This window comes from Montipora capricornis, chromosome 10 (genome assembly GCF_036669925.1).
Source record: "Montipora capricornis isolate CH-2021 chromosome 10, ASM3666992v2, whole genome shotgun sequence".
Classification (NCBI taxonomy): Eukaryota; Metazoa; Cnidaria; class Anthozoa; order Scleractinia; family Acroporidae; genus Montipora; species Montipora capricornis.
This window is the reverse complement of record NC_090892.1, coordinates 53,040,328-53,050,327: the sequence shown is the minus strand read 5'-3', so window position 1 is coordinate 53,050,327 and position 10,000 is coordinate 53,040,328. Positions and strand designations below refer to the sequence as shown.

The 10,000-nt window shown below is 36.9% G+C and overlaps 2 protein-coding genes across 3 annotated transcripts in view; one reads left to right on the top strand and one right to left on the bottom strand.

Annotated features, from left to right (window-relative positions):
- LOC138021696 (E3 ubiquitin-protein ligase ZNRF2-like) overlaps positions 1-8,829 on the top strand; it is an 11,389-nt gene extending 2,560 nt beyond the window's left edge. The window contains exons 3-6 of the mRNA XM_068868656.1: positions 2,779-2,838; positions 4,526-4,571; positions 5,317-5,380; positions 6,211-8,829. Of these exons, the coding sequence (XP_068724757.1) occupies positions 2,779-2,838; positions 4,526-4,571; positions 5,317-5,374 (164 nt within the window). The 3' untranslated portion in view covers positions 5,375-5,380; positions 6,211-8,829. The remainder of the gene's footprint in view (positions 1-2,778; positions 2,839-4,525; positions 4,572-5,316; positions 5,381-6,210) is intronic.
- LOC138021695 (EGF-like repeat and discoidin I-like domain-containing protein 3) overlaps positions 1-10,000 on the bottom strand; it is an 18,854-nt gene that overhangs the window by 1,391 nt on the left and 7,463 nt on the right. The window contains exon 5 of one of the 2 annotated variants that reach the window (XM_068868653.1): positions 1-2,104. This exon is cut by the window's left edge and continues 1,391 nt beyond it. The exons of the other annotated variant lie outside the window; for it this stretch is intronic. Within the exon in view, the coding sequence (XP_068724754.1) occupies positions 2,020-2,104 (85 nt within the window). The 3' untranslated portion in view covers positions 1-2,019. The remainder of the gene's footprint in view (positions 2,105-10,000) is intronic. 2 annotated transcript variants of the gene reach the window in all.

Genomic DNA, 10,000 nt, shown 5'->3' with positions numbered 1-10,000 from the left:
CTTCACCAAGATTTCGCCGCCACAAAGTCACCTTATCTACTTATTTATTATTTTCAACTAGATTCACTTGCTACCCGATTGTATTGTATCCCTTTTGTTATGACTTTTCTTTCCTTAATGAAAAAATGTATTATGTGGCAAATAAATTTAAAAAAAGGCTTATCTACCGCGTATTCAGGTGAATTTTTACATCATTTACCAAATTTAATTTATGCAAACATTGGTAATTTTTTACGGTGGTTGGGAATGAGTATGAACATTTGAGGAGGACAAAACACGTACCAAAGGCAATCCAGTTTACACTCACGCAGTGCCTGTTTATTAGATCCATTCGTTAGTAAACTCTGGAGGTTGGAATCACTAGACGAGCTGAGATACCATGAAGACGATCAAGAGCCAATGAGTTGGAGCTTGCCTTTCTCATACAAGCGCTATGAGTCAACCTTTGCTCATATCTTTCTATTATTAGAACACCGGGAGTTTTTCAGCTCTGCATGCACTGTTTGGCCAATTAGAATAAAGTTATTGTCAAATAGCAAAAACAGTTTATGCAAATTTGTGTAAATTGATTTAAATGTGAGTCTCCTGATGGGTTAGTTCTATAAATAGAAAGATACGTGCAAAGGTTGACTCAAGGATATAGTGCATAGGGAGGCTCCTAGTCATGCGCTCCAGAGATGATGCATTTATGTAAAAAACGTCTATCGAAAGTATTAATATAATTATGTGAAGCTTGTAGAATATGGAAATTGGAAAGTTTGGAGTAAAGAGATGGTGACATCACAAGCACTAAAGTTGAGAATCTGGGATTTTTACAAATTGTCTATTAGTAAGAGATTATTACAAAAAAAGTTCCTTGCCAAAAATCATCATGTTCATTGCAAATTGACTCACTAGAAACAATCACGAGGTGCATGATTGTCATTTGTGGATATAACATATCAAAGCCAAGATTTGCATGCACATACGAGGTAATTCAAGATGACACTGAAAGAGCAGACGAACGATAAGGAAAACTTGCTAAAGCTCACCCTATGCACATGATACCCAATATTAGAAATTGTGTTCTTCTACTGTTGAACACAATTACTATTATTATTATTATTATTATTATTATTTAAAATCTCACATTAACATAGCAAAGGGATCCTTGATCCTTATAATCTACTGTAAACATCAAGCCACAATGTATAAGATATATATCTAGGGTCTTTCTTAAGATCTTTGCTATTAATTCTACTTTTTCACAATTAAAAGACCTCTTGTTTTTTTTCCCTTGAGAGAAGGCTGTGTCCTACAGCTTAGTTCGCAAGTGTTCTCTCAGAATTTGTGTAGTCCCAAGTAATGCAGCTTTCTGCAGTAACTCATTGTTTAATGTGACCCAAATTCTGTCCAAAGTCAGTCACCATTGATTCCAAGGAAACCAAGCACAAATGACACCACAGACACTAAAAGGTGCCATAATCGTAACTATTACAAAATTCTCAAATCTGATTGGTCTGTGCTTGCTTGTTTGCTTGGACTGAGCGGAGTCCAATTCGGTCTGTAATCATATGAGTGATTAACATGCGGGAGTTGGATTTTTTTAATCACAAGTATGATTATAGACCAAATTGGACGACACGAAGTCCTGTTACCAATTAATCATAACCCTTTCAATTTCTGAGAAAACAAATGCATGTCCAATTTGGAAAATCCGCAATTTGGAAAATTGTAGTGGTTATGATTAGTCGCGTAATTGGCACGTGATCAAGTAGGCATCCAATTACAGGTATCCAAGTTGGACAACTCCAAATTGGATACCTGTGATATGGGGTCTTTCTCACTGCTTTCCTACTGTTTGCAAAACATTTTGAATATAATTTCAACTTTTTCACACAAAAAGATATTCAAAGACTTTTTATCCTTGAATTTTGTATCAGTAATTGAACCTCATGTCGTACAATTCAGGGAGTAATCGCGCTACATGCCCGGCTGATTCTTATTACTCCCTGAATTGTACTCCACTCAGTCCAGTTCCTAAGCGGCCCACCTTTCTTCCCACCGATTCTGACACTTCTCCAACTTCACCTTCTCCTCTTCTCTTTTCCCTTGATACCAGTATCTGAGGACACAGCAATGTCAATAATGAAGCAGGGTTTTTACTTTTTACTTAACACAGCAGATCTGGTCTTTGACTCCAGATTTCATAGTCTGTATGGTTGGGAAACGGACCATGAAATTGTCGTAGACAATATCCTGTTGTGTTACCGACCACTGGTATGTAAAAAAGAAAAATGCTGCGTGATTATTGACATAATTGCAGTGCCCTTGGATAATCGTATCAGAAGACCAGCTCTGGTTGTGATTCCAAGACCAGATTATTATTGTTATTACTATTATAATCGTATCTATTACAAAATTCTTGATTGTGATTGGTGCTATGCGTACCTATTTGTCACAAAATTGGCACGTAAATGCCGATCATGTGGGTATCCAATTTGAACAACTCCAAATTGGATACCTGTAATTGGACACCTATGCCACTTGTACGTCAATACAGTAAAATGCACTTGGATGGGGTCTTTTTCGCTGTATTCCTACTGTTTGCAAAACAAACTGAATAAAATTTTAACTTTTTCCCACAAAAAGGTATTCAAAGACTTTAGCCTCCCATCCCCAGTTGACAAGTAAAGTCGTCTGGTGTTAGACAGAGTGAAATCTGTAGGTTAACTTTGGTAAACAGTCTTGTCTGAGTTTCTTGAAAATTTGATTGTTAAGCAATAATTTCCCTTTCAGAGGATGTTCTAAAGCAGGAAAATGGAGAATGTGTCATATGCCTAGAAGACTTAAATATCGGTAGGAAGCTGTTACCAGCAAGAGTGCAGGGACCTTATAGGAAGGCCTTATACATTTAACTCTCATAAGTTTTAGACATAAATCAAGAGACTTGGAAATAACACTGTTGTTTTATCAGGTTTCTTTGAAGACAGTTTGTGTAAACAGAGAAACATGTTAGAAAGATTGTAAGTTAACACATTGACTCTCCAGGTACCCCAGGATACCCCCTGTTGATGAGTAAAATCGTCTTGCGTTAGACAGATGAAAATCTCTTAAGTTGCACTCCCAGGAGTCAATAGGCTTATTTAGCAACAGAACGGGAACATCAGTGGCGACGTCGCGTGCAGAAAAAATACCAGTGAGAATTCAGAATAGAGTAGAATTCTGAATTCTCATTGGTATTTTTGCTGTGTGCAACATCGCCACCGATTGTCCCATTTTGTTGCTAAATAAGCCTAATGGGTTAAAGGGGAATGCAACAAACACTTCAGATAGCACTGGGCTTCCATGGTTTTTTAAATCCAAAACAGAAGCCATCAAGTGGTCAAAAAAAAAAAAAATATTCATGAACCTATCAACATTGTCAGTTGCCATGATTTTTTTTGACAAGAATGTTTAAAGCCTTCCTCGCTGGTGATGATGATGACAATAATTAATAATAGCAGAAGCTCATGACCTTGAAGTGTTTAACTCTGTTTCAGAGCTGGGGTTTTTTAAATTTAAAAATTACCTTTTTTGGATTTAATGTAGCTCGTCCATTTTCCCGCATGTTCAACTTTGATCTTGTTTTTGTCCATATTTGGGCATAAAATTGGTGTCCTGAAATCCCCAGCTTTGTCCCAAGGAAAAGAGTTGCAAGTTACTTGCTTCAAGGTCATGTGCTTCTGATAATAATAATAATAATAATAATAATAATAATAATAATAATAATAATAATAATAATAATAATAATAATAATAATAATAATAATAACAATAATAATAAATTTAGCTAACAAATTTTGGTAGTTAAAATCTCCCCCCAATTATTTTTTCAAATTCGAGGTTTGGCAATAGCGAATGGAACTGAATTTTATTCTCTTCCACACTTGGTTTTGATTTGTATTAAGTTGTATGATGTTGAAGTTAATTAATGGCTATTATTGATACCTATGTTGTCTTTTAACCCTAATTTTCATCTGAATTTTTAAACATCTTTCAACAAGTGGGATGTGTGGGGGAGACACCTAGGCCTACGATATGTTGATGACCTTTCCTGTGTTCTAGATTGCAGATATATTTAGTATATTTGAAATTTATTTATAGGAATGGGACAAAAATGGTTAATGCAAGAAATAATAATGATAATGATGATGATAGTAATAATAATAATAATAATAATAATAATAATAATAATAATAATAACCTTTGTTTAAGTGTCAGCTGTATTCAGTCCTGGGGCTGTAATAATTTGGGACCTTGTACAGAAAGCAAATCAAGTCATATGAAATTTTTGGTTTTTGAGGAGAGGGGGAAACTGGAGAAAAACCTCCTAGAGCAGAGTAGAGAACCAACAAACTCGACCCACATGTGATGCCAAATCTGGAAATGGAACCTTGGCCACATTGTGTTCTCGCCACTGTGTCATCCTTGCTCGTTGTTTTTCATGTTAATGTTAGATACTGACACTGGATGACTTTGATAATAAGTTATTTGTTTATTTACAGGAGATACAATTGCAAGATTACCCTGTCTGTGTATATATCACAAAAGGTAAGGTTAACTTGAACCCTGGCACACAAAATCAAAGAAGCACAAATGCCTCCTTCATGAAGGTGCGCAAGCTTGTTCTTTGCCTGGCCACTGTCATGCACACTTGTCAAAAAGGTATCATCAGTCTGAACACGTGTTCTGTCCATCTTCCTTGAAAGCTGTCATTGCATGTTTGTTAAACATTGTGTTTTTGTTTTTATATTGGAATTGCACCTAGTCATGAAGCTTATTAAGTTCATAGGCACCCAAGTTTTCATAATGGAACAGAAACAATAAAGATCATTGCAACATGATTAAGAACGTCAGGTGTCAGGAGGAAACCAGTTGCCATAGTTATTTTGCAAATTGCAGTAGATTGGCATTGGGGACCTAATCCAACCCCAGCTGGTCATGAGAGTACATACATACATACATGCTTAATTGACCACTCCCCATAGGGCCTTTTCATGGCCATTGAAACACAATCAACAAAACAAGAGAACAGAACAGAACAACAACAACTATTAAGAATCCCAACTGGTTGGAGGCAACCCAGTTGGCTATTTACTCTAATTATTGCAGCTGAACCAGGAATTACCATGATCAAACTCAATGAGTGGTCAGAAAGGGTCTTGAACCTGGCATCTCCGGATCTCAAGGCAAGCACCCTAACCACTGGGCCGCACTGCCTCCTTAGGGGTGGGGTTAGAACCTAATGTAATACACTGTAACAGCTTGACTACTCTTTCTTCTGGTTTTGTTTCAGTTGTATTGACAACTGGTTCCAGGTGAACAGATCATGTCCAGAACACCCAACAAACTAGTAATAGGTAAGCAGTGATGAAGAGTTTAATCATTGTGTCAAAGGGAATATCCTCTAATTTTTAATCTATTTCAATTTTGGGCATAAACTGTTTCTCTCCAAAAAATTTAATTGTTTTTGCTGGCCCTGCTAACATTATTAGATACGGCCTTTTTTTAAACTTAGGGCACTTACAAAAGTGGGAAACTGAAACATTTGGGCTGTGCCACTTTGCTTTCTTCAGACAATTCATTTGAGCTGAGTAAAAAGGAGATAACTTGTTTCCACTGAAGGAGGCCTGGCAATGATGTGAAGCCTCAGTTTCCTTGCTTTTAAATGCTTTACATGTCCATGTCTATTGTGGTTTTCCTGATAAAAATATATTATTTTTAAGCTGATTTGTCTTGCATTTATTACCGCAATCTGAACTTAGAAAGGAAACTGGTTTTAAGATTTGTGAAGTAAGGTTACAATATTCCATTCTCAATCTTTGTCTGTTTAAAAGATGTTAGAAGTACGTATTAATTTTGATCAGCTGTTGGTTGTATGTGCTTTAGATTCTCTATTAATTGACAACAAAGTCATGACATACAGACTTCCTTACTTTGCTGCGTTTTTCCTCATCAAAAATGCCCTGAGAGTGTATAATTTGCAAAGTTAATGTATACCACATTTTACTCCTTATGTGGGTATCTCCCTGAAAGTTAAATTTGGTATTGAAAGAATAATTTATTATTCTTCAGTTCTGATTACTGTATCTTTATGAACCACGAAAGATGATTGTGATGGTGATTACAAAATAATTTATTGCTTGGAGATTATTTTCTGCTGCTGTATTAACAGCTTTTTCTCTTCAAGGTTCTGTTTTTGGATTTCTTCTTGTGACCTTGCCTGGCATCAACAGCGTCAAACCAGCCTATGCTTTAAAAGTGCATCATCAACAAGCTCAAGTAGAGAGACCTATCTAAGTAGAGTGAGAGCTGTGAACTGGCCATTAAGATGGCCCTGCACGCACTTTCATTGTAAAACTATTGGGAAAATGCTTGGTTCATTAAGCACGGACCTCGCTGTGCTCGGTCCATACCCCATGACCTGGAGCCAAATATTTTCCCTTCCGGCCCTACCACTCAGTCAATAAGTACATATTATTTAAATGCCTTTTATCTTTATAAAGGTCGATTAAAACAACTGTCACATACTGAGAAATTCTGATCAAAGCATAACTGGTCGTTTGGACTCATCATCTGTGTAAGAACAAGTGACCTTCACAGATGATATGATGAAAATATCTAAAAACCAAAATAATAATTAATCCATTGACCCCTGGGGCACTCTAGTATGCCCCAGTTGACGGGTGAATTGTCTGGCGTTAAACAGAGTAAAATCTATTTAGTCTCATTCCTGGGAGTCAGTGGGTTCAAGGAGACACTAGCAAAGGTCACAAATTAAGACAAATAAGTAGTGGTTACATTCTTACACTTAAGTAAACCCTGATATCAGTTATCAGCAAGACTTTGAAAGTTGATTACACTATTTTAATGTTGGTGTTTGCATTTATTTAATTTTTTACTCCGTTGTAACGAAGTCCTCTTTACTCCACTACATGTAACATTTGGGTCCCTGTAGCAAATGGCAGAAATAATCTGCAATGGCAATGTTGTTTTGTAGGAGTTGTTGGTAGCCTTCTTCAAAGGCTAAGTATAAGCATACATGATTACTTAGTGATGAACTCCACAGATTTTCAGTAGAACTAAAAAGACTTTCTTACAAGATGCTTTTTTAAGAGAGATATTTTGAGTTGATTGCCATCGGTACTTTATGGAGATTAACTCATTCACTCGTCAGGAGCTCCAGGATGCCCCCATTTGAAGAGTAAATCACCTGGCGTTAGACAGAGTAAAATCTGTATGTTAACTGTCACTCCCAGGGGTCAGTGAGTGGGTTAATTGAATGTAAATCAGTTTGTGACGTCAACTCAGGAATAGACGGGTCCACTGCCCTTCTGACTCAGTCGTGAACAAAAGATGCTTGGATTTTTGCAACTTTCCAAGCCTATAAAATGGCAGGATTTGTTAGAAAAATGAAAAAATGGCCGCAATGCGTTTCGAACGGATGCAAAGATTCACTTAAGCGAAAAAAAGATTTTGGGGTTAGGGGCACTGTAAGACAAGATATTAATAGTGCTTGCCTGCCATCTTTTGTTACAAAGTTTTTTCACAGCTCTACTTTTGTTAATGACTGATTTACAAGTGATACACTTGTATCTTCTGTGCAGCTTATTCCTCAAGTATAAGGGTTTGTTTAAAGGCTAGGGAAGTTGTCGGTGAATTGGTGGTCCGAATTTAGTTTAACTGAAGTTTATAAATCAAGTAACATTTGAATTATTACAGATAAAGGTGTTATTGAATTTTTCATTAAATCAATTTTTGTTATGCTCTGTAACTCAAATTGAGTGCTTTAGACTTTAAAAACACAATTTTCATGCAATGTACGAAGAAGACGTTTTGAGGCAGTACAACACATTAAGGAAAAGGTGGAACATTACAAATCATATTGTGTCATTATGTAGCATACTTGATTTTTCTTTGTTACCAGTTTACCTGTTTTTGGAAACAAACGAAATGTTATTTTTATAAAAGTTTTTTTAAGGATTTTAGGTTAGTGCAAGATATCGTTAAACTCTGTGAATCAAGGCATTATAAGCCATGCCACATTTATTTGCTTCCCTGTCATCTGTTAATTAATGTTAATTATGTCATATAAGGCAAAGTCGTTTTAGTTAATGGATCATTTTACAGTTCTGTGCTCAGTTAGCAGGCTTTTGAATAAAAACAAGGCTGGAGTTGGCCTTGTTTTGGTACAAACTTCATTGCTTTTGTCATGTAAATCCTGTTGTTGTAATGCTAGCGAGTTTCTATTTACATAAGAAAAGCAGTGAAGTTTGTATCAAAACAAGGTCAACTCCAGCCTCGCTTCTATTCAAAGGCCTGGTAACTGAGCAAAGAACTGGAAAATGGTCTATTATAACATGCCACAGTTTATTTTATTTGTATAAAACCTCAGCAACATAATTTTGTCTGCATATCAGTCTTAGAGAGCACTGAAGTTGTAAATAATTATGTCAGGAGTTACATTGATTTTTATGAGGTGCCAGTCGTGTTAACTGCCCTTTTCCCTATTTGATTCCAAAAGAATCATGGCGATCAGAGGTCTTTTTTTTCGTTCTTTACAGTTTACTCGATTGGCATGCTCTTGTTCCTTTGGTTGAAGTATCTTGACATTTTAATATATTTGAGTTACACTTATTCATTGAATTTTGTTGTCGAGACATTTCGCATTGCATCTCTGTTATCTCAAAAATGTGATAAACATTCTGTAAATGGAGATAGCAAAGTCAACATGATAAGCTGTGAATATTTATGACAGACCTGTATGAGTGTAAACAGCCTTGTGAATACAGAATTTAACAAGTTTCAATTCTTGGTTCATTTATTGTAAGTGAGGGCAGTTTATTGAAGTTTCTTTGGTGACAAAGGATTTGTTTCACGAAGATATTCATTTTTCCTCAGAAGAGTACCGTTCGTGCATCATGTGCCAAGGGCGTAGCTAGGGGGGGGAGGGGGAGGTCCTAGGGTGCCCGTGACCCCCCCTTTGTAAGCCGTTTTTTACTCAAACAACCTACAATATTCAGGTTGCGAAAACGCGAGTACCCTCTGTTTGACACAGTGTGACCCCCCCTTTGAAAAATCCTGGCTACGCCCATGTGTGCGACTATTTATCAAACACAATAGCACGTGTCAAATTCAATTCCGCGATTGCTATGTTGTAATGATATCAATGAGCTACACCTTCAGTCGCAAGCTTACTGACCAGGCCAATGAATGGGTAATCGTTTCATTATTTCAAACGTCACTGCCTTTCTTGCAAAAAGCGCACTGATACATGGACCTTTCTCCTAAGTGGCCAGCAAGTAAAATGTTCTTTTGTTTTAATGCTGATAAGCCTTTCTAGATCTAGACTTGCTATGATGGACGAAATTCAAAAGAATGTAGAAACAATATTATATCTAAAAACGAAAGATAATAAACTAGCCGCTATTTATTGAAGTGGCTAACCCTGTTAAACTAGTTTGGTTTACTTAGCCTTAGTGAAGTCTAAAGAAGGTTTGGCGTTAGGGGTTAGGTTAGGGTCAGCTTTGGCCATTCACGATGCGTCACAGGTAAATCTGTATGCCAAACATGCAAGGCAGGCGGAGTTAGCCTTGTCACCCCCTCAGATTAAAAACTTAACTCTTAAGTGCAAGAAAACGCTTAAGAAGCTCGTAAGGTTATGGTTAGCTCATGACTCGTATGGCTGGCTGACTTGCTCCTGTAGCAGCTCTAGTCAACGCTCTATTTGTGGGCGGTTGTTTTTTAAGTCTAGAGGGGCTGTTACACCTTGCAGTTTCTCGAGTGTCGTTTACATTGCCCAATGTAACACACCTCTGAACGTCCACAAACGTTGCCACAAAAGTTGAAGAAACCGCTGGATAAAGTAAAATCTAGTTTCTACTTGTTCGCGGCTGTTAGGGCGGCCCATCTTGGAACTTGTGCGGTAATAGCTTGTGGCTTCAGCGACTGAAAATGTTTATTTCACTCATCGAAAAGGA